Source organism: Callospermophilus lateralis, chromosome 1, assembly GCF_048772815.1.
Source record: "Callospermophilus lateralis isolate mCalLat2 chromosome 1, mCalLat2.hap1, whole genome shotgun sequence".
NCBI classification, from domain to species: domain Eukaryota; kingdom Metazoa; phylum Chordata; class Mammalia; order Rodentia; family Sciuridae; genus Callospermophilus; species Callospermophilus lateralis.
In genome coordinates, this window is record NC_135305.1 from 158,388,516 (window position 1) to 158,413,262 (window position 24,747).

The following is a 24,747-nucleotide window of genomic DNA, read 5'->3' on the forward strand; positions in this document are numbered from 1 at the left end:
TTAATGCAGGCATTGAGTCTTCTGAAACATTTGGAGTCATACAAAAGAATTTCCCCTCCCGTGGACCTAGAATACCAATACATGTTGGAGCATGTGATCACTCTGCCATCAGCTGCCCAGACTAGACTGCCTTTTCACTTGATATTATTTGGCACAGCACAGAACTTCTGGAAAATTCTCTGTATGTTTGTTAATATATGGAATTTTTCCAACTAGCAAACAGTTTTCTCTCAAGCAATTTATATTCTTTTCATTTCCTTTCTAGCTTCAGAGCTCAGTGAAGAGTCCCTCCCAACCCTGCTCTTAATCTCTAAATTAATGAAGGTAATGGATTAAAACCTCGTAAGAGGCTTCTTCGTGCTATAATTCTAACCCCAAGGACAAATACTTTATATTCCTTTCACAAAAAAATTTAACTCCCTTTTTTTTTCTGAAGTTTTCTCTAGACACTCTCTACGTGTCTACAGCCAAACATGTTTTTGAAAAGAACTTGAAGCCAAAGCTCCTGAAGTTGACACCAGCTAAGTCCTCTGCACTGATGAACAGGGAAATAGCTAAGATCACTCAGACCATCGAGTCCTACCTGCTGTCTATAGTCAACCCGGAGTGGGCTGTGGCCATTGCCATCACTCTCACCCAGGAGATACCAGAAGGTACAGAAACTCCTATAATTGGCCTTAAAATGGTAAACTGGTTTTTGTTTTTTAGTAGTAGGGATTAAACCCCCAGAGGTACTCTTAACCACCGATCCACATGCCAGCCTTTTTTTTTTTTTTTTTTTTTTTTAAGTTTGAGACAGGGTCTTGTCAAGTTTCTTAGGGCCTTGCAAAGTTGCTGAGGCTAGCCTTAAATTTGCGATTCTCCTGCCTCAGCCTCCTAAGCTGCTGGGATTATAAGCATGTGCTTATAATTTTGGGGTTTTTTTTAATTGAAAAATTGTTATTTATTTGACAGATAACTTCTGAATTAATATAAAGAAATGTCAATGGCTTGTATGTACACTAATTCAAACATTTTCCCTAAGCACCAACTAGAGCAGTTTCCAGTCTTTTCACCAAAAACATCTTCATCATTGAAAGACTGCCTGAAACTTAATTAGTTTATTTAGGTTTCGAAATAGGAAACCCAAAGCTGCCAATCAGAGCTTCTTCTTCTTTTTTTTTTTTTTCCAAATGTTTATTTTTAATTTATTTTTATTTTTAAAGGAAGAATTTTTTAATATTTATTTTTTAGTTTTCGGTGGACACATCTTTTTATTTTATTTTTATGTGGTGCTGAGGATCAAACCCAGGGTCTCGCACGTGTTAGGCGAGTGCTCTACAGAGCTTCTAACTAACATGATGACCAGGTTGAACCCTTAAAATTTGAGTAAAAATAACTTGTAAAAGTTTTATCTATATATTCCAAATGAAGGGATCTGCTGGCCTCAGACTCATAATCACAGGTCATCAGTCCACAAGCCAAATGTTATTGCACAGCCCACCAACAAAATGAGTAATAAGTATATACAAAGTAAGTGCAAAGTATCACATAAAATTCATGTTCTTGTATATTCAAGGGGAGTGATACCTAATTCCCATTGGCATACAATGCAACAAGGGGCACAGATACAGATACCTTTACTCCTTAGCAAGGACAGTGCCCTAGAATGAAGTAGTGGCTTCGTGGACCAGGTGGCATCCAGACCACACCAGGAACATGAGTGGATATTGAAGCATATGGGTAGGAATCAGTGCTGGAGAGGACAAAAAATGAACCAAGACAGAGTCACAGACCTGCTGACTATTCAGAAGGCAGTGGAGTGTTGGTACTGGGTGCAGGGGTGTGATCTAACAAGAGATGCCACAAGAGGGCAAAATACCTTCACTAACAGAGACTCCACATGCTCTCTGTGGACACGAAGTAGCTGAGAATCATACTTCAGGTCACCCTTGACCCCGGGCCCTAGTCCTTGGAGTCAAATTCATAAGCAAGAATCTTCCTTCACATAAACTGTCTTTTCTCCAAAAAGTAAAACAAAAACACAAGCAAACAAAACAAAACTGCAAGAGAATCAAGATTTTGACCCTTCCACTTGACTTGTGTTCCAGCTGCCCTGCTAGGGAGATGGTCTGCTTTTGCTCACGCTGGTTCACTGCTACAGAGCATCCAGCTCATTGTGTGTGTATCTAACTTGTAAAGACAGTGAAGAAATGAGGTGTAGTGGTAGATGGTATGGTCACACATGCACATACAGGCAAGAGAAACTTCTGGAAGAAACATCAGAATCTCGGGAGCAGGATTGGGAGCTATCGAGTGTCCTCTTGGACTCTGGTTTTTTGCTTTGATCCTTCTCTCCTGCTTACCTTTTCTTTTTACTGAGTTCCCATTTGTATAATTTAAAAGTACTTGATCATTTGACTAAGCAACATTGTCTTAAAAGGATTCAGATTTGTTCATAGATCTCTTTATCTTTTTAGGCTCCTTCAAGATGTCTAGTTTGAAGTTCTGCCTGTATTTAGCTGAGAGATGGCTAGAGAACATCCCGCCTCAGGTGTGTCTGAACTAGAAGATTGAAGATTCTGCGCTCTCCTTAATTTGCACTGTGCTTGCCTAGTACATCTTCTCATCCTGCTCTGGTGCTGGAAGTGGAGGAGGAAGACCATGGCTTTGAATGGGAGATGCTTCAGCATACAGCTGAGGAAGGGAGGGCCGTGATCGATAAAGATGGAATCTTAGCCTCTGCTGAGATTTACAAAATAAGTTTTGTGAGATTTATAAATTAAGTCTTTTCTTTTTGCTTGCAATTTTTCAAAAGGATGAAACGCGTGAAAAGGCTCAGGCTTTGCTGAAGAAGCTACATCTGCAGTTCCGGCGCTCAGGCACAGAGGCTGTGCTCATAGCTCATAAGCTGAACACTGGGGAATATTTAAGGGCGATCGGGAAGCCGGCACACCTCATTGTCAGCCTGTATGAACATCCCAGCATAAATCAAAGATTGCAAAATTCATCTGGCAAGGATTATCCTGGTGAGGACCAAGCTATTTTTGGGTCCAGGAAGAACTATTGTTTTGATTTCTGGTTATCTAATATTAAAAACTCAACTTACTCTTTTTAAAAATTCTTTATCTTGGATATCTTAGATATTCATGCAGCAGCTAAAGAAATAGCTGAAGTGAATGAAATTAATTTGGAAAAGATATGGGACATGTTGTTGGAAAAATGTCTGTGCCCCTCGACAGCACCTGGTGCGGTAGGTACCCACTGGGCCCCAGGCGTCATGGAGTAGCAGCTGAAGGCTCCTCACAGAGGCTGAATACCTGTCCTGCAAAGTACAGCCCTCTAGGTGTTTTACCTTATGACTGATTTCAGACATAATCTTGTGTAAAAGAAGTTGTCTATTTTTTGACTTGGATTCATGTGTCTAATTCTTTATTTTGAAATAATTCAAAATGAAACATCATTCTTAACATTTTGCCATATTTGCTTCATCACTTTCTTTTTTAAAAATTTTTTTTAATTTTCTTTTTTTTTAGTTGTTGATAGTCCTTTATTTATTTTATGTGGTGCTGAGAATCAAACCCAGTGCCTCACACATGCCAGGCAAGTGTGCTACTGCTGAGCCCCATGCCCAGCCCTGCTTCATCACTTTCTATATACACAGATTTTTACCCATTTGAGTAAATTATGTATGTCATGCCCCTTTCCCTCTAATGTTTAAAATTCTTGTTCTTATGGATTAAGTTTTTTATACGCTTAATCCATAAGAACAAGGATTTTCTCTAGACCACAGCATAATTGTCAAAATAAAAAAAAAAAAATTGTCTCTGGGGGTGGTGGCACAGGTCTGTAATCCTAGCTGCTCAAGAGGCTGAGGCAGAAGGAGTGCAAGCCTCAGCAATATTTAAAATATAATTAAAATGTCTTAAAATCTTAAAATGTAATTAGAGAAAGGACTGGGATACAGCCCCGGGTTGAATGCCCCTGGATTCAATCCCCAGTACCAAAAAAGTTGGTGTTGATGCAACACTCAGATTTCCACTTCCATCTCACAGTTTAAGTTGTCCCAACAACATTCTTTATGACACTCCCGAGCCCCTGGGTCCAGGACCTGATCCACAGCTGTGTTCTGTGTTTGTCAGGGCTCTCGTCTTTGCTTTTTTCTTTTTTTTTTTTTTCCTCTTTTCCCTTCTTTTCTTTCTTTGCAATACTGAGGATTGAACACATTTCTTAAGACAGAATCTCACTAAATTACCCATTCTGACCTCGAATTTACAATCTTCCTGCCTCAGCCTCCAGAGTCACTGGGATTACAGAGGTGTACTACCATGCACAGCTTTGAGGTTGTACATTTTAGGCAAGAATAGTACATAAGTGATGTGTTTCAGTAGGTCACACCAGGAAGCACATAATGTCGTTCTTAGAAATAGTGTAATTAACATCTAAAATTTTTGATGGGATTCAGTGGTAAAAATCCAGAATTTTTGCCAGGTGTGGTGGTGTACACCTTGAACCTAAGACCTTGCACATGTTAGGCAAGTGCCCTACCACTGAACTACATTACCAACCTCTTGCTTGGTCCTTTTAGAGCAGTTAGTTGTACCTTTGTCCAAGCAAGAGAGAGCTCCTGGTGTGTCTAGCTGTAGCAGCCAGAAGACCTGTAATCCCAGCTGCTTGAGAGGCTGAGACAGGAGGATCACAAATTCAAAGCCAGCCTCAGCAAAAGTAGGGTGCTGAATAAAATACAAAATAAGGCTGGGGATGTGGCTCAGTGGTCACGTGCCCCCTCACTTCAATCCCTGGTACCAAAAAATCCATAATTTTCTACATCATTCTGAATTTTTAGGTAGAATTTTTTTAAAATATTTATTTTTTAGTTTTAGGTGGACACAATATCTTTTTTTAGAGAGAGAGAGAGAGAATTTCAATATTTATTTTTCAGTTTTTGGCGGACACAACATCTTTGTTTGTATGTGGTGCTGAGGCTCGAACCCGGGCCGCACGCATGCCAGGCGAGTGCGCTACCGCTTGAGCCACATCCCCAGCCCTTTTAGGTAGAATTTAATAAGTAAATTCTGTTTATCTACTAAGGTAAATATCCTTGGAAAAGAATCTACCTATAAACAAATAGTATAGCTAACATGACATGACATTAGGCGTTTATTTTTTAATTATTATTATCATTTTTATTGTTGTTTGATGCTAGGGATTAAACCCAGTGCCTGGAGCATGCTAAGTACTCATTCTACATTCTATTGCTGAACTATAGCTCCAGCCCTAGATGGTAGTTTGTTGTTGTTGTTGTTTTGGTACTGGGGATTTAACCCAGGAGCACTTAACCACTGAGCTACATCTCCAGCCCTGTTTATTTTTTATTTTGAGACAAGGTCTCACTAAATTGCTGCGGCTGACCTAGAACATGCAGTCTTCAGCCTCCCTAGTCACTGGGATTACAGACATGTACCACCACACCTGGCTAAGTTTTTAATTTAGAGTTTTTATACACTTGGTATTCAATTCAAGAAGTATTTTTGTAAAAGTATTTACAAGAGCAAGGACTAAGCGTCAGTTGAAAGACAGAAATTAGAAGTATATCTTGGCCAAGAGAATCTGTGATTGCCCCTAGAAGCCAGCATTTAGAGATGTTTCAAGTTACACATAAATTCAAACACCAAACAGAAGGTTCCTTCACACTGGGAACCATAATTGTACTTTAGTAGGTCCTTATGACTATGTGCTGAATTAATGAATTAATTTTAAATTAATGAATTTAAAATTCCTGGAGCCCTTATCTTTTAAAATTTTTCTAACAAAGCCGGGTACAGTGATGCACACCTGTAATCCCAGCAGCTCAGGAGACTGAGACAGGAGGATCACAAGTTCAAAGCCAGCCTCAGCAACTGCGAGTCACTAAGCAACTCAGTGAGACCCTATCTCTAAATAAAATACAAAAAAGGGCTGGGGATGTGGCTCAGTGGCTGAGTGTCCCTGAGCTCAACTCTGGTCCTCCCCACAAAAAAAAAAAAAAAAAAAAAAAAAAAATTTTTCTAACAAATCTAAGTTCCAGAAAGACAGGAATATTTATTTTGTTTGCTCAGGCAACCCATATACTAGAACAGGGTCTGTCTCATAGTAGGTGCTCAGTAAGTATTTATTGTGTGAGTGGTTGTGATAAAAATCATCATTTGAATAAAAATCTTTTCATAAATAATTTTGTACATAGAGTTTTTTATGTAGATTTTCATAAGATGAAAGTTTTTATAGTCACAAACTTAAGTTTCTAACTTTTTTTCCTTGTTTTCAAAGGAACCATCAGAATTATTTGAACTTCAAGAAGACGAAGCACTACGAAGGTACTCTGTTTTCCTTTGCTTACATGGACATTAACCTTGATGTCCAATATGAATCTTACCAATAAATTTTTCAGACATTGGTTTTTAAAAAGTTTACTAGATAAAACTTTGGGTGGAGTCTCTGAGAAGAATAGTTCATTGATACAGGTTATAAGTGTCTCTGGTGAAAGAAATCAGAGACCCAGAATTTCTAAACCCTCAAGCTCTTGCAGATGTCAAGGGTTCCTAGATTATCTTTATATCTCAAGTAAAAGACTACTCTTATTAGCTTGGACTTTGGCACCAGACCCCTCTGTACTCTCTCACCCTGATATACTGGGATGGCTCAAATATGGGCCACCAGATTCCTTTTGTCCTTCTGACCTAACATTGAGACCAAGAAAGATAGGTTGCTTTCATCCAACAAGCTGAGTGATTGTTCATGGATGACTCTCTTGAGAAGACTGTATCAGGACTTGAGTCAGAAAGAATGTGTTAATTCATTAATGATGCTTGGCATAGGCATGGGGGCTTGGTGGCATACGTGCCAGCTTTTCACCATTCCTAACCTAGGTCAAAAGTAGGTCAAGGAGCGTGTAAGGCCCTGCACCCTGCCTCAGCCCTGGAGATCTGATTGTAAGATGAGACTTGCATAGAGAAGCCCAAGAAAATAATCTCTCCTAGTTGAAGCAGAGCTGACCTAACACCCACTCCCTGTCTTCCTTGCCTCTGGACCCCCTTCTCATCCTTACTTAGTCATTTTTCCCCCCAGGACTGGGGATTGAACCTAAGACCTTGCACGTTGCTAGGCAAGTGCCCTACCACTGAACTATACTCCCAACCCCTTGCTTGGTCTTTTTAGAGCAGTTAGTGGTACCTTTGTCCAAGCAAGAGAGAGCTCCTGGTGTGTCTAGCTGTAGCAGCCAGATGACAAGTCTTCAACAGAAACAATTCAAGGAGAAAAGATAATAGGACAGTAAGTCTCAGAAAGCACCCTTTATACAAACTTCCTGCCTTTTCCAGCTGAGTTCACTCCACCTTTCTCCCTGTGCCTCCTTCCTCTTGCCCTTCCTGGGAGTGGCCCACCATCCCTGAGGCTACAGGTTGAAATGTGCCCCTTCCAAGGCCCTGGGTACTCCTAAAACAGAAATTCACTTGAGTAATAGTCAGTGTACTTCACAGCTACGGTTTACATCAAGTTCTTAAATGGAGAGAATTTAAATTTCAGAGACTGGCTAGCTGTTTTATAGATTGGGATGCTGAGGCCTGGCATTTATTGTGTATATTATTCTCTTTAGCTATGAAGGAACTCAAGAAAAGATTAAGTATCTTATAAGGGAAAACAAAAATATCATTGACCCATAATCCTTCTGGCCAACATGCCTGATGTCTTTTATTGTTGGGTAATCTATCACTAGGTTTCAAAATGAATGTAACTGAATTTTTTTTCCAGAGTCGTGTATCTCCTCCAGTCTCGTCCAATTGATTATAGTTCAAGAATACTGTTTGTATGCGCAACATCAGCTACAACTGTAAGCTCTATAAACTTAATCAGAACCTTGGGGGTATCTTAGCTTAACGTGTTTTTCCTACATATTTACCATGTTCAATTTTATAATAGATGATTCAGATAATGCTCACTTATTAAAATAAATAAGTACTTATTTTAATTTATAAACAAGGATTATTAAATACAGTATGCTCCATTTAGCACTGTCCTCTGTAATGTCCACTTAGCAGACCGAATGGTGATCCATTGACAGCTCCCACAGGTTTGAGGTGTTTGGGATTATTAACCTCTGGGTCAGTCTGCTTTCCTCATACCAGGGCACCAAGCAGACTGGTCCTAAGAAGAGTCCCAGTTCAGCCTCACCGTCCTCCATCACCCGGCTTCGGCTTCAGTCACCCAGTAGACTCTAGCTAGACTCTGCTAAAGGCAGCACAGCTGCTTTGGACATCAGGCTTTTGTGTACAGAAACATCCTCTAGGGCAGCTGGAGCAGAGAGGAAGGGTACAGAGCCATTGGGAAAGTGATCCTCAGGAGGAAAGGGGGAGAGTCAGAGGTGCTGAATGTGAGTTCCTTGCCCATTAGCTTGTCTTTCAGTCATTCTTTCAAGCAGAAATGGTATTCCCTGATGAGTGGCTGGTCAGCTTAGCTCAGCTGATGGCATTTTTCCTCCTGTTACAGTATGCTGTATGTGAACTTTGTCTTCCATACAGAGTATTAATGAATACATTATGGTTAATCAATATCAACAAGTATTCAAATGTGAATTCTTATTAATATAATACATATCCAAGAGTTGTAGTTTAATAATTGTGAGTGTGTGTGTGTGTATGTATATATGTGTGTGTGCGCGCACGTGCGCGGGTGCACATGCACACACACACGTGCATGTGGTGTTTGGGATGGAACCCAGGACTTCAATCTTGCTAGGTAAATACTTTACCCCTGTGCTACATCCCCAATCTATGAAGTCAATTTTCAGTGCTTCATCAAAAATATTCTTATGTGAAAGTCATCTTTGTGGGTTTTTTTCCTCCCCTGTGCAAGGGATCAAACCCAGGGGTATCATTGAACTATATCCCCAGCCCTTTTTTTTGTTTGTTTGTTTGTTTTTTATTTGAGACTGAATCTAAGTAGCCAAGGCTAGTGTCAAATTTGTGGTCTTCCTGTCTCAGCCTCCCAGGTCGCTGGGGTTACAGGTGTGGCCACCATGCCCAGCTTATCTTTGGTATTTCATGCTGGGAGCATGTGGTGTGTGTGTAAATACAATAGCTGCTGGGACAGTGGGGGTCCCTGCCTCTATTTGCCAGCACTTTCACCCACCACCGCTTCTACACCATCAGTGCAAATATCAACTCTAAAAGGCAAACAGTCTAGTATTATAGTGAAAATAGTTTGGGCCCTTTTCCTCCTGAAGTGTCAGGAGTACCTCTCCAGGTCCATGGACTGCACACTGAGAACCACTGTTCCCCACTGTGCATTCCTGAAGGGCTTGAAGGGGGAAAAGAATGATGTTGCTCATGCTGCCTAGCTTGACACCCATTTACCCAACTACAGCATGAAGTGTGTCCATTTCCAAGCCTTTTTTGGTTTTACAGACATTGGGGATGCGTCAGTTAACTTTTGCCTACAAAACAAGAGCTCTTCAGTGTCTCCTCTATTTGGCTGACAAGGAAACTATAGAATCTCTCTTCAAAAAAACCATTGAAGAAGTAAAGTAAGTAGAATTTGTTGAATTGTTTTAAGAAATAGAAAACATCTTTTTTTTTTGGGACCGTAACTTTAAAGTCTATTAATTTATTAGAGTGCCTTTGAGTACCTATGTCAATGTAGTTCTGTTGCCTTGACAGTCTTGACATTTTGGCAAAGGGGAAATAGGCCTTTGGGAACATCTTATCAACATCATTTCTTAGCAGTATTTAGAAACTGAATTTTTCTCCATCTTCTTGAAATTGATTGCTATCTAATGTTATATTCTGAGAATATATTTAAAGCCCAGAATGAGCATTTAACAACAAATGGGCCTCATTACATACCTCCTTGTAGTTGCTTTTGCTTTTTTTTTTTTTTTAAATGCAAATGTGGCATGTGAGAATGATTCTTACAAATACTTCTGTTTTCCAGATCCTATTTGAAATGTATGACTTTTCTGGCAGCTTTTGAGATGTTGAATATCCCCATCACATTTGAATTATTTTGCAACAGTCCTAAAGAAGGAATGGTCAAGGGCCTGTGGAAGAACCACAGGCATGAGCCTATGGTATGTAGGGTCAGCGGACCTGGGCTCTGGTCTTCACTTGTGCTCTTGCAGCCACTCAGGTGCTCACCACTGCTCAGGGTTCTGAGAGACCCCTTCTCCCTGAGCAGGTCCACTGGACTTTCCTACGTCCTGTCCTGGCATGTGGATGGACAGGGCTACATGGAAACTCCCCTTTGCTCCCGTGAAGCCCACTGGCCATTGTCCCTGCCAATATTAAGAAAGAGCACTTTAGTCCCCTCCAAGGCTTGTCAGGGGGGTTGAGGCCATCTGTCTCCCAATTGGGAGGGGTATCCTTCCTCTCTTACTTAGTTACCTTTAGGAACTTGGTGATAGAGGCAGTTGGAGCAGGGCAAGCAAACTTCTAAGGTAGAAGAAAGACAAAGAAGAATTTCTATTTCTTTCCTTAGAAAGAAGCCTTCATTGAATTAGGCAATAGACATTGTAGATGATGTGCCCATTTTGGATTAAGCTGCCCTACCTTTTTCAGAGGTCTTTAAACTTACCGATGCCTAAACATGATTAATTTTTTCCCCTTTTCTTTCTTTTTTCCAATTTGTTTTTGTTTGGCTTTAGGCGGTAAGATTGGTAACAGAGCTTTGTTTAGAATACAAAATCTGTGACCTGCAACTTTGGAATGGACTCCTGCAAAAGCTTCTTGGCTTCAATATGGTAAGACTAAGGATTTCTGGAAACTCGTACATAGGATCCCTTACACATTTCAAATTGGCACCAGTTACTGATCAGGTACATGCTGAAAATATCCACTGCCACTGAGCTCCTGCCAAGCTGAAGGAAAATGGTGTTAGGCCGGAGAAAGTGCAAATTCAAAATTGACCTGCATTGTGCTGGAAATACATGGAATCCTAGCCTTTTCTGATATTTATGGGTTTAAAGTGAACTTCTCTGGCAGTGTTAACAGAAGATAGGCTTTTATGGTTATTGCTTTTAAAACATTAAGAAACTGATATTTTGGGGCTGGGGTTGTGGCTCAGTGGCACAGCACTTGCCTAACACGTGTGAGGCCCTGGGTTCGATCCTCAGCACCACATAAAGATAAATAAATAAAACCTATTGTATCAATCTATAGCTACAAGAAATTTAAAAAAGAAAAACTGATATTTCATGTTGAAATTTTTCATCATGGTAATCTTTACAACTTTTCATTTTATTTCTTTTTATAGGTTCCTTATCTAAGGAAAGTTTTAGCAGTCATTTCTAGTTTCCATTCTTTATGGCAGGTAGGTAATTTTTTAAAGTAAATATCATGAAATTTAGTCTTTGCCTTTGCTAGCCTTCGACTGCTAGGTGCCCTGAAATAAAAAGTCAGGTCCTCAGTAAAGAACAGAATGGGAAACAAGAAAAGAACAGTATAGATTAGCCCTCAGGATGATGCTCCAGAATCCTCACATCTTGTCTCCTCAAAGACGGTGCTCTCCTGAATTCTCCAGGCTTTGTCAGCCACACCTTCACATGGCCTTTGGTCTCTGCTCTTAACATTGGTCACAGTGTCATTCATTTTGTTTATGTTAGACTGCCCCTAGTAGGCCTTGAAGATCCTAAGAGTCGGAGACCATGTCTCATTTATTTTTTTTTCTAAATCTTCCAAGTTGTGTATGAATTATCACTGTGTATCATCATGTATTATATAGAAATATGTAGTTTATTCTGAGCTTACTATATCAGAATATGGAAATTACTGAGTAAAACACAAAGATTCTCCTTTACTATTTCTCTTCACAGTTATCTCCCCAGAGGTAACTACTGCTTGTAATTTCTCACATGTCCTTTTAAAGCTTTCCTGTTGTACAAGCATATAGGCGTGTATGTATACTTATACACAATAATGCAATTACATTATCTAGACAAAGTGCTGTTTTCTTCCAACAGTGGTATCTGGGAGATTATTCCATATTGAAAGAGTTATAAGTGTGTGTGTGTGTGTAGATAAAGAATGAGAGAGTTTTTTTAAACTAAGGTAAAATTTACCCTTTTAAAGTGTACAGTTATGTGGGTTTTAATGTATTCACATAGTCGTGTGGCCATCACCATTTTCTAGTTCTAGAACATTTTCCTCACTCCAGAGAGAAACATCATATCCATTAGTAGCAATTCCCCATTCTCTCCTTCCTCCAGCCCTCACACACTTATCTACTTTCTGTCTGTGGGTTTATCTATTCTGGCATCTTTGTATTAATAGAACCATATGATTTATAGCCTTTTGTATATGACTTCTTCCGCTTAGAATAATGCTACATTACAGCATTTCTTTTTTTTTTTTCTTTTCAAGTTTTTTTTTTTTTTTTTTTTTTTAGCTGTAGCTGGACACAATACCTTTATTTTACTTATTTTATTTGGTGCTGAGGACCAAACCCAGTGCCTCGCATGTGCTAGAGGAGCACTCTGCCACTGAGCCCCAGCCCCTACAGCATTTCTTTTATTACCCAGTAATTTCCACTGTGTGGATATACTGCTGACCCTTTATCCATAGGGGATTGGTGTTAGGGTACCACAAGCACTGCTGCCACCCTGTGGACACCAGCATTTTGGATGCTTGAGTCCTTTATGGAAAATGGCAGAGCATCTGCATAGAACCTACACATACCCTCCTGTGTGCTTTATCTCTAGATCACTTACAGTGCCTAATTTAATATAAATGCTGTATAGATAGTTGCTCTGCTGTCCTGTTTAGGGAATAAGGACAAGGAAACAAATCTGTACTGAAACAAATCTGTACTCGCAGAGTCCACCCAAAATCTAAAGACCACATTACATACAGGAATCAGAGCTTGGAGCAAACCGTCAAGGCTGTCCCTCCAAGGAGAGCAGCAGCCTGTGGGCACTCCCAGAGCAGCTTTATAGCCCGCGAAAGGAATTTCACAGGCATGCTTTAGGGGTTACATCTTGGGCTGGGGTGGGGTTCACCCTTTAGCAGAGACATGTTCTTAGGGGAGGCTAAGTAGCATTACCTCACGATCTCCAGATAAAAGGGCTCCTAAATCAAAACCTAGGAGTCCCTAGATGAAAATGGCTCCTGACCTAAAATGGCAGATCTGATGCCAATATATACATGTTCAATAAAGCCACAATTTTTTTTTTTTTTCTCCCAAGTATGTCCCACACTCAGTTGATTGTATCCATGGATGTAAAACCTGAGGATTCAGAGGGTGGACTGTTCAGCATTTTATTTCCCCATTCATCAATTGTTGGGCACTTGGGCTGTTTCGTATTTGGTTGTTATGAATAACATGGCAGGGAACATTTATATACAGTTTTTATGTGGACATAAGTTTTCCTTTGAGTATGTACGTAAGAGTGGGATTGTTGTCTTATAGTGTCTCTGTTTTTCACCTTTTGAGGCATCTCATTATTTTTTTTTTCTTAATTATCCTCCATAATATGGAGTAAAGTGTAGCAGAAGTCACTTAAGCACTCTTTTACCCTTGGGAATCTGTTCATACTCACTTTCTTGAAATTCCTTCTCTGGTCCCCTTCCTCCTTTCCTATGGCCCAAGCATAATGTCTGACACAAAATAGACTTAGTGTTAATTTTGTTTTCTGAGTTGAGTTTTTGACATTTTGTGACAAATGGAACATATGAATCAGCCAAGAGTATATAAAAAGATCCTGAAGTACACAGTCATGAAGAAAATTATCCTAGAATCTTAATAACCTCCAACAGGGAGATAGCAGGATAGCAGCTTCTCTTAGCATCCATAACATAAGCTTTAACTGTATGGTTGTGTGAGTTCATAATGTCCTGGATATGAATTCTTTAATGCGCTTATGTCTGCAGGTTCCCTACTTCAGCAAAGCTTGGCAGCACGTGATACAGATACCACTGCTCTCAGGTATTTTTCTGTCCAATGTTTCAGCACTGACAGTAACACTGTGTTCCTGAGTACCTGTGTGCATCAGTGTTGTTTTTTCTCTCCAGCCTCTTGTCCTTTAAGACCCAGTCAGTTGTCAGATTGTTTTGAGAGTCTCATCGCTGTCCTAGAGTAAGTAAAATGTCTGTTATCCTACCAAGAAAATAGAATTTGTTGCTTATAAAATTCCTTTCTAGGAGACATCTCTACAAGCACTGTGTTCTCCCCTCAGCTGAGTATTACTTCTGTGGTTTTGCTTATCTGTTGTCAATCTTAGTCTGAAAATATTAAATGAAAATTTTCAGAAACAATCCATACATTTTAAATTATACCCCATTCTGAATAACATGATGAAGCCTCATGCCTCCCCACCAGGATGCATATCATCCCTCCGCCCCACCTGCCCATGGGCCTGCACTGCCCATCCATAGTCTCCCAGTACACCTCTTATCAGATTAGCTGTCATGGGATGGCAGGGCTTGTGTCTAAGTAAGCCTTATTTTACTTAATGATAGCCCCAAAGTGCAATCCCAGCGATGCTCTTAATTTCATTATAAATGAGTATTTTATTGGGCTGTGATCGTGGCTCAGTGGTAGAGTGCTTGCCTAGCATGCATGAGGCACTGGGTTTGATTCTCAGCACCACATAAATGTAAAATAAAGATATTGTTCCACCTAAAACTAAAAAAAATATATATATATTTTTAAAAAATGAGTATTATTCTCTGGGCTGGGGATGTGGCTCAAGCGGTAGCGCACTCGCCTGGCATGCGTGCGGCCCGGGTTCGATCCTCAGCACCACATACAAACAAAGATGTTGTGTCCGCCGACAACTAAAAATAAATAAATAAATAAGTATTAAAAATTAAAAAAAAAATGAGTATTATTCTCATTGTTCTATTTTATTATTGTTATTACTAATCTCTTACTTTGCCTAATTTATAAATTAAACTATTATATCTATCTAAATATCTAACTGTATATCTACATAGTACTGTCTGGTTTCAGGCATCTACTGAGGGTCATGTAATATACTTCCCATAGATAAGGGGGGAATGACTATAATTCCTTATGAAGTCAAGTTTTTTTTTTTTTTTTTTTTTTTTTTTTTTTTTTTAGTTTTTGCCATGTCTGCTTCCCATGTGTGGGCCTTCCAGTTCAATAGTGAGCTGAACTCCTAGACAGTCTCTGAAATTAGTACCCGATGTAAATATAAGTGTAGAGGGGCTGGGGCTGGGGCTCAGCAGTAGCACACTTGCCTGGCATGCGTGAGGCACTGGGTTCAGTTCTCAGCACCACGTATAAATAAATAAAATAAAGGTCTATCAACAACTAAAAAAATTATATATATATACAAATGGCACTCTATGCTTTTATATATATATATATATATATATATATATATAAAAGCATAGAGTGCCATTTGTGACTACCTTAAATTCTACAGTGTTGTCTCATAGGTTTTGAATCTTCTAAGAATTTATCTTATGCATCTGTAGACGTAGTCATGCCAGTTGGACAGTGCTCTGTGTTCCTGTGGGCCAGTCTCTATTCTGTGCAGAGGACCGTTAAACTCTCGAATTACTCATCACTAAGCACATGTTACTACCAGCACTTTGAGATCTAAAATTGTGGAAAGCTGGGAGGGACAATTAGTTTAGGAAGTCTGATAGGTCTTTAACTAATTAACTTGCTCTCTTGAAGATGTCCAGTTTCAGGGGATCTCGACATGATGGGAATCGCCAAGCAGTATGTCCAGTTGGATCTTCCAGCTTTTGCATTAGCTTGTCTGATGCTCATGCCCCACTCAGAAAAGAGACACCAGCAAATCAAGGTATTTTGCACATTGTACTCCGGGTTGCCAAGGAATGGAAGGTCTCATATTGCACATCTCTTACAAAAGGCTGCATTTTTTTTTTTTTTTTTTTTTGCCAAACCTATAAATCATGAATAAGTCAGCCTGGGTGAGATGAAAAGCTTGTGTTGGGGGGTGAGTGGGAGGTAAGACACAAGGATAGATTGAGATCCACCCAAGAGATATCTTGAAAGACTTCTTCTTTCTCTGTGGGAACATGTGATTTTCTTGGAATAACAAAGTAAAATGATAAAGTCAATATCTTAGAAGGACCATTAACTCATGTAGTCTTGATCAGAGGAAAGATGTGGCAGGAAGGAAAACTACTGGGAAACTCTTGCATTGGAGTAGAATTTTAATTCACTTGATCCATACATGACAACCTGTGGGTAGGCGGCAGAAGCTGGAGGGTAAGAACCAAAGGGCAGTGGTGATGGCATTGAACAAGATGGGGAGGCCCCGTGGAGGACAGCCTGATTTAGCAGCTGGATAGGAGAGATAAGAGAGAGGTTTTATGTGTGGGTCTTTAACAAAGGAAGCTTTGAGCATTTTGAGGTCAGAACTTTTAAAAATAACTAACCCTCATTTCCCTTAATACAAGAACAAATAGAACACAGTATTTTGAAATGTTTCAGTTATTTCCTCTCCTAGTAGATAAGGCAGTAGATAGAGATTTATATAAATGAATATGCATGTTTTCTGTTTGTCATTTGGTCTATTACTTGCATTTTTTAAAAGCCATCTGTGCTTGTCTTTGACATTTTTCTGATTACTCATAAACTCATCTCTTGTTGCTTTTCAACATTTCAGTGTTTAAATAGGTTGTTTTTCTCACTTAGAACAACAAAATTCCTAATAAACAGCTTTTGCTGTTGGAATAAATAATTATAAAATGCTTTCTTTCCTTTATTCAGTAATTTTTTGGTAATAGAAGTTGATTATTTTCCTATATTAGAAATTCTTTAAGATATTTCAGATTTAAAAATTAAAACTTTCCAGGCTTTACAAAAAGTAATAATACTTTTTAAAATTGTGCTTGATTTTTTTTCTAGAGTTTTCTGGGTTCATGCAATCCTCAGATCATCTTACAGCAGTTAGAAGAACACATGAGTGAAGGGCAATTAGCTGGATTTTCACACCAAGTAAGAGGCATTTTCCATATCCTTTTTACTATGCAAATTTGATCCTAGAAGGTAATCCTCCTTGGACTGGGGATGTGGCTTAGTAGTAGAGCAGTTGCCTAGCATGCACGAGGTCCTGGGTTCCATCTCCAGCACCACACACATACACAAAAGAAGGTGATCGTTTTACCCAAAAGATTAAACAGGAAACTACTATCTATCTCCATCTCTTTGTTAATATATAAAATTATTTTGTGTTTATTAAACTTTAGTAGATTTTTTTTTTTTTTAAAGGAAGGGACGGGACCCTCCCAGGCAGGGTTGTGCACATCAGTAATTACAGCAGCTGGGGAGACCAAGTCAGGAGGGTTGCAAATTCAAGACCAGCCTGGGAAACTTAACAAGACCCTGCCTCAAAATAAAAGGAGTTAGAGATATAACTCAGTGATAGAGCATCCTTGGGTTCAATCCCCAGCACTATGAGAAAAAAGAAACAAAAGACAGATCCCAGCTGTCTTGTTTACTGTTTAAAAAGTCTAAAGTGCTTAACAATAGCTGGTCTATTTATTTACTGTGTACAACACTGGACCAAAGCATTCTCCTTTTCACCCCTTCCTAAAACAGGCTTGGTCCCAACACAGTGATAGTTCAACTTCTGGTTGTCAGAAATTCTCAGGACTGAATAAAGACTTGGATATTTACACTTTTTTAATGTCATGATACCTGTTGTTCTATAGATTAGAAATCTGATTTTGAATGATGTCATAAATAAGAAGGAGTTTGGAATTTTGGCAAAGACAAAGTACTTCCAAATGTTGAAATTGCATATGATAAATGCCAATAATATCACTGAACTAACACGCTACTTGGCAAATGAATTAAGGTGAGTTAATCTGGGGAAGACAGATTTCTGAAGAATTTGCTTAAGATGTATCTTTGTTTTGGAAGAAAATGTGAAAAAAAATATAGAGCTGAGTGGTTGTAATTAATAGCTACAAATACTAACCTGGAACACATTCCCAGAAGTTAGTCATCTTGTCTTTTGTCATCCAAACCCTTGGAACATGGACTTGGAATCACATTGGACCAGCTTTCTAAATCCCCACAATGTAAGTCTCAGTCCTGCTCCAGGCCCCGTGTGACTGCCCTGTTCCTGGGATGCCTATTCAGAACGCTGACCGCTTTGGGTAGCATGGAGCCTTGGCCAGCCTTATTGCCTGGCTTTCCTGCACCCACAAATCCAGAAACAGTGAGCTGCTAGGGGTAAAACTGGGAGCAGACATGAAAGTGAAAGAAGCGGAAGAAAGGCTGATGCTACAGGAGGGGAGAGTACAGGCAGGACTGAGTGGGGACTGGCCCCTCCTCATCTGGCCTAGCTTTGCCGATCATGAGAGGTGACTCTCAGCCGCCACACCATGGATTGCTTTCTGCTTGTTCACCCTTGTGACCCAGCCATTGTTACACATTGTCATTCATGAATGAGTATTGTTCTCAGAGGTCTAATTGACAGAGTACACAGTTTGAAAAATTTGGACATCCATATATGCTTAAGCCACAACCACAATAATTAGAGAGCAGACATCACCCCGACGGCCTTCCTCACAACTCCCTTTTCCTTCTGATTCCACAGTGTAGATGAAGCTTCGGCTTTGATAACTGAGTATTCAAGGCACTGGGGGAAACCTGTGCCTCCAAATATGGCTCCCTGTGAAGTCCTGAAGGTAAGCCTGGCCAATGGTTAGGGTCTAACCCAACACCATTTCCACTTCTGTGATCTTGAAGCTAACCCTGGCATTCTGGACAGAAATGTCTTTTTACATGTGTGTATGCAGTCCTGCATCACGTAGGTCTAAATTCTGAGAAATGTGTTATGCATACATCGTGGAATATGTCTGTGCTAACCCAGGTGGTCTGGGTGGACCGCTGAATGTGGCCTTTTGTGGTTGGAAGACAGGAGGCACAAGGTGTGAGGTTGCTGCCAGCACAGCGTGGCCAGCTGCTCTACAGCAAGCTATTTTTTAGTAGGAGAACACTTTAAAATAGTGACGAAAACGTGTGTACGGGAAGCATGTAACGGTTGGCTGTCATTGTCAGGCCTTATGTACTGTCCATAATTGGACGTGCTGTACTTTTATAAACTGGCAGCACAATAGGATTTTTTGCAGCTTCCCACAAACACAAGTCATTCTTTGCACTGCGCATGACAATTGAAGTATCATTAGGCAGTGGAACATTTTAGCTCTCTTATAAATCTGAGAGAACTGCCATGAGGTGTGCAGTCCACCTTTGACCAAAATCATCATGGTGCAGCACTTCTTGCATTAGAGTCCATTCCCAGAAGTCCCAAGGCCAGGTTCTCTTCTGAGCCATGCCAGTGGGCAGCAGATGACTCAGGCAAGTCATTTAGCTCAGGTGGGCTTTAGTGCCATGGTCTCCTCAGGGCTTCCAGCACCACAAGTTCTCATAAATGTAGTTTCTCATATTGAAACAAGTGAAAAACTAAATTTTAAAAAAGGTATATATTACTGTTATGCTTCAATAGTGTTTACTTTTTATTTCTTCTTTTTTAAGTACCTAAGACACGTATGTACCCTATAGGAAGAAGAGAAACATCGAAGGGCAAAAAAGGCTAAACTGAGTCCCTCAGATCTCATTGTCCAGACAGAGATCTGTTAACATCATGTTGTACATCTTTCCAAATTTTTTGTAAATAAAATATGCACATAAATTAATTTCACGCCTATATTTGCTTAAATGTAAGTAAATATAAACTTAAACGTAAGGTGAAAGTTTACCTTGATGTTTTGCTACTTTTAGTAAACCTAAGTATGACATTTCTTTGTCTCCTTCTGTGCAGATAAAGCATATTAAAATAAGCTTACATTTTCTTAATTCCCATCAGTAACAGTGTTCACTTCCAGTCCATTGTGCTCAGTAGCTTAAGATTACTTATTTCAAAAAGGGAGAATATTGACTTAGAAGACAAATTTGTTGCCCTTAAGATATGTTTCTTCCTAGCCAAATGTCTAAAATGCTAACTAATTTTCTATATAGATTTTTATCACTAGAGTTAAGTCTTAAGTTCTATAGTTTATCTGACCATTTTCTACTTAAAAAAAACTAATGCATAAAATATATTGTGTTTCTTCCCATTTAGACGTTCCTTAATGGATTATAGTAAATCATCGAACCTTTTTTCAAACAACAAGAAGAAGTTTGGAGTCTACTACTGACTGACTATATTTATTACAGTTTGAAAAAATTGTGCAATCTATATGTCATACTATTTGTCAAATATTGTCCCACAAGGAATAACTAAGATGCTCAATATTAACATAATTACCCCATAAAGAACTCCTATCCTGAATTAATAAATAACTTCATTGCCTTTTCCTTGTATAATTTATAGACTCAGTTATAGACTGTTTTTTTGCACCCTACATGAAGGAAGCAAAATGCAAAGAGAGTTTGCTCTCTTCAAGAAAAGCAAATACCTAAATCCTATTTATTCCATTTATAAAAATTAAAATATCAATCATAATGTTATTATTATAAGTCCGCATTTATTTAACTTGTAGTGTGTATCAGTCAGTGGCAAGTCAGAAAGACATGCCAAGCAGGAAAGGGGTTTAATGTCAGAGATTGGCTGCAAAAGTTCTTAAAAGGACTGAAGGAATAAAAGAGACAAAGAGCTAGAATGCAGAAGGTTTTAGAAGCCTAAGATCCGGAGCTGCCCCTGACCCTGGATTGGAGCCCAAACCCACATTTACCACTGACCTGTTGAAGCTGCTGCCACCATGCTGCACTCTGAAGTCCAGGACTTTCCACAGCGCCACTAGTTGATAGCTGCTGTACCCAACCACCACCGAAAGAGGTGGTCCTTGTGCCAGCATCCAGCAGTGACCCAACCAGAGACATGAAAAATCCAGATGGGCTCTGTCAAGGAGTTTTCCCCAGAGAATGGAAAAGGAAGAAGGGCAAGAACAAGTGTGGAACTGGGACAGTGGGCCAGTGGAAGTGGGTGGAAGACTGCAGGTACCCAGAGGGAGTCTGTGTGAACTGCCTGGGAAGAGGGTACATGTCAAGCTGAGATGCCTGGCAGTGCAGCAGCAGGTGAGATCAGAGGCACCTGGCTCAGGAAGACACAATGGCACAATGTGAAGGGACAAGTCACAAGAGGACAGTTATTCCCACTCTGTTTGGTGTTTATGATGCACAACATCTCTCTTTTAGGAGACTTAAGATTAAAGAAGGGCTGTTTTGAACTCCACTTGGCTGTTTGGTCATTAAATACATGCATTAATCACTGGAGATTTGTCCCTGATGCTAATTGTTCCATCTCCTTGAGAGGATCTTAATTTTGTGTTGTGGCTTGCATCTTTATCAAATTAAGAGAATGTTGGGGCTGGGGTTGTGGCTCAGTGGTAGAGCGCTCACCTAGCACATACAAGGTCTGGGTTGAATCCTCAGCACCACATAAAAATAAATAAATAAATAAAAGTATTGTGTCCAACTACAGCTAAAAAAATTTTTTTTTTTAATTAAAAGAAAGTGAGGGCTGGGGATGTGGCTCAAGTGGTAGCATGCTCGCCTGGCATGCGTGTGGCCCGGGTTCGATCCTCAGCACCACATACAAAGATGTTGTGTCCGCCAAATACTGAAAAATAAATAATTCTCTCTCTCTCTCTCTCTCTCTCATTCTCTTTAAAAAAATAAAAGTGAGAAAGCAACTTGGTTAGCTTTCAGATCAACTAAAAGAAAATAACTTTGAATAAAAATGTATTGGTGGGTTCCCCCCCCCTTTTTAAAAAGTAATGCAAACAGCTGGGCACAGTGGTGCATGCCTGTAATCCCAGCAGCTCTGGAGTCTGAGGCAGAAGGATCTCAAGTTCAAAGCCAGCCTCAGGAACTAAACAAGGCCCTGAGCAATTCAGTGAGACTTTGTCTCTGAATAAAACACAAAAATGGGCTGGAGATGTGGCTCGGTGATTAAGCACCCCTAGGTTCAATCCCCAGCTGGGCGTGTTATTACATATCTGTAATCCTATCAGGAGGCTAAGGCAGGAAGATTGCCAGTTCAAAGCCAACCTCAGCAACTTAGCAAGTCTGTAGGCAACCTAGTGAGATCCTGTCTCTCAAAATAAAAAGGGCTAGGGATGTGGGTTTTTGATTAAGTACCCTTGAGTTCAATCCCCAGTTCCAAAAATAATAATAATGCAGCGATTGACAAAGAAATAAAAGCATATTTTTTTTAAAGAGAGAGTGAGAGAGAGAGAGAGAGAAATTTTAATATTTATTTTTTAGTTATCGGCGGATACATCTTTGTTTGTATGTGGTGCTGAGGATCGAACCCGGGCCGCATGCATGCCAGGCGAGCGCGCTACCGCTTGAGCCACATCCCCAGCCCCAAAGCAGCATATTTAAAATAATAATAATGCAGCCAAGTGTCCCTGTGTTCAACCCCCAGTACAAAAAAAAAAAAGTATTGCAGTGTATGATATATGTATAATCACTAAAGTCATATTTAGAAAGGATTTGGGGTGATCAATAAAGTCATTTTTCAAAAACAGTGTTTGGGGTGATGAAAATGTTTTGGAACTGGGGGTGACAGCCTCACATCATAATGAATGGTCTGAAAGTAAATCTGAATTGTTCACCTTAATTTTTTATCATATTTTACCTCAAATACAAAAGTAAGGCAGAACTTCAGCTTGTGAGAGAAGGGTGTGGACATGTTTTGTGCTATTCCTCTTGCTGAGTACAGCTATAAAACCTGTACAGGAGAAAACTCTGAAAGGTAGAGCAGTAAGGAAGGCCAGTTAGCAACACAGTGGCAAGCTTCCTAGATTTTCTTTTTGCCTCATGTGTCCCAGACTTATAGTTCAAGGTGCCAGCAGCCTGGAAATCCAATGGGCACAGATGGGAAAAATCCCAGCAAGAAGCACTCCCTCCAGCCACAGGACCAGGAAGAAAGCAGCATAGCAAGTCATAACCTCTGCTGCAGCCACACACCCAGTAGAAATGGTACACAACCTGTACACATTGAACTGATGAGTTTTATGGGGTATAAATTATGTCTGGGCTAGGGATGTAGCTCAGTTGGTAGAGTGCTTGCTTCGCATGCACAAGGCCCTGAGTTCAATCCCCAGCACCACAAAAAATAAATGAATTATATGTCAACAAAGCTGTTGAAAACTGATAATGCATGGGTAAAGTTACCTGGAAGGTTACCCAAGAACCCACTGTCATCATCTCTGGGAAGGGACCAGAGTTGTTGTTTTTTGTTGTTGTTTGTTTTTTTATTTTTATGTGGTGCTGAGGATCCAATCCAGTGCCTCACAGGTGCTAGGCAAGTGCTCTACCACCGAGCTACAGCCCCAGCCCAGGAACAGAGATTTGAGGCCAGAGAGGAGTGCTTTTGTCTTGTACACTTGCTACAGTTATCAGGTTTGGGGGTTTTTTTGTACCGGGGATTAAACTCAGGGCACTTGACTACTGAGCCACATCCTCAGCCCGATTTTGTATTTTATTGAGACAGGATCTCAGTTGCTTAGTACCTCGCTGTTGCTGAAGTTAGCTCTGAACTTATGATCCTCCTGCCTCAGCCTTCCAAGTCATTATGATTACAGGCATGCCCCACCACACCCAGCATACAGTTACCAGTTTTGTTAGAGCCAGGCATGGTAATGCACACCTGTAATCCCAGCAGTGTGGAAGGCTGAGGCAAGAGGATCACAAGTTTGAGGTCATCCCCAGCAAGTTAGCAAGACCTTGTCCTAAAATAGAAATAAAGGGGTGGGGGGGCTGGGGTTGTGGCTCAGTGGTAGAGCGCTCACCTAGCATATGTGAGGCACTGGGTTTGATCCTCACCACCACATAAAAATAGATAAAATAAAGTTATTGTGTCCATCTACAACTAAAAATTTTAAAAGGGGTCAGGGGTGGCGCTGGAAGTGGCTCGGTGGTTAAGCATTCCTGGGTTAAATCCCCAGTATAAAAAAAAAAAAAAAAAAAAAAGAGTTTTTGTTAGAAATTTAAAAAGCAATTTGTAAAAATAGATGATAGGAACAAAACTTATGTTTATGATACATTTTTTTAGTAGAAACTTAAGAAAATGTGTGAGCTACATATGAAAAACAGAGCCCCAGGGTAGGACTACTCCCTTAGGCAGGCCGTGTTACTTATTTCTGTGCCATTGCCCATGACTACAAAGTCACAATCCTATATATACAATTCTTTACTTAATGTTCTTTTCCTTGTTATAAATTTTAAAGTTTGTTCATTTTCTTTTTTACAGTGCTGGGGATTGAACCCAGGGCCTTGCACATGCTAGGCAAGCGCGCCACTAATGAGCCACACCCCCACAATCCCCAAAAAAGTATCATTTTTAATGGTTGTGCTTTTTTAAAAAAATATCTTTATTTGTGTTTATTTTTTTATGTGCTGCTGAGGACTGAACCCAGGGCCTCACACATGAGGGGCAAGCACTCTGCCACTGAGCTACAACTCAGCCCCCTAATGGTTGTATTTTTGATAGTGTAAAAGGATTACCGGCTGGAGAGCCAGGCAAGCTTGGGTCACAGTCCTGCTTCTACATATAGGTTTAGGTGCTAGACTAAATTGCTAATCTCCCTGAATTCATTTTCTCTTCTGTAACATGGCCATAATATATACCTTTCCATGGTCTCTGAGGATAAAATGATGTAGGATGTTGCTTTTCATAACTCCTAGATCATCCATTGTCTTTTTTGTTGTGTTTTGTTTTTTGTTTTTTCTAGTTGTTTATGGACTCAATGCCTTTATTTGTTTTTGTGTGTTGCTAGAATC

General features: G+C 39.9%; 1 protein-coding gene across 1 annotated transcript in view; it reads left to right on the forward strand.

Annotated features, from left to right (window-relative positions):
• The window catches only part of Kntc1 (kinetochore associated 1), a 77,307-nt gene extending 58,645 nt beyond the window's left edge, over positions 1 to 18,662 (forward strand). Inside the window, exons 45-62 of the mRNA XM_076855583.2 lie at positions 10 to 181; positions 266 to 324; positions 437 to 653; positions 2,460 to 2,533; positions 2,798 to 3,008; positions 3,123 to 3,232; positions 6,286 to 6,332; positions 7,765 to 7,843; positions 9,417 to 9,535; positions 9,943 to 10,078; positions 10,652 to 10,747; positions 11,260 to 11,316; positions 13,872 to 13,926; positions 14,013 to 14,076; positions 15,649 to 15,778; positions 16,852 to 16,941; positions 17,658 to 17,803; positions 18,551 to 18,662. Coding sequence (XP_076711698.2) covers positions 10 to 181; positions 266 to 324; positions 437 to 653; positions 2,460 to 2,533; positions 2,798 to 3,008; positions 3,123 to 3,232; positions 6,286 to 6,332; positions 7,765 to 7,843; positions 9,417 to 9,535; positions 9,943 to 10,078; positions 10,652 to 10,747; positions 11,260 to 11,316; positions 13,872 to 13,926; positions 14,013 to 14,076; positions 15,649 to 15,778; positions 16,852 to 16,941; positions 17,658 to 17,803; positions 18,551 to 18,662 — 1,974 coding nt within the window. The remainder of the gene's footprint in view (positions 1 to 9; positions 182 to 265; positions 325 to 436; positions 654 to 2,459; positions 2,534 to 2,797; positions 3,009 to 3,122; positions 3,233 to 6,285; positions 6,333 to 7,764; positions 7,844 to 9,416; positions 9,536 to 9,942; positions 10,079 to 10,651; positions 10,748 to 11,259; positions 11,317 to 13,871; positions 13,927 to 14,012; positions 14,077 to 15,648; positions 15,779 to 16,851; positions 16,942 to 17,657; positions 17,804 to 18,550) is intronic.
• Positions 18,663 to 24,747: the final 6,085 nt, after the last annotated feature.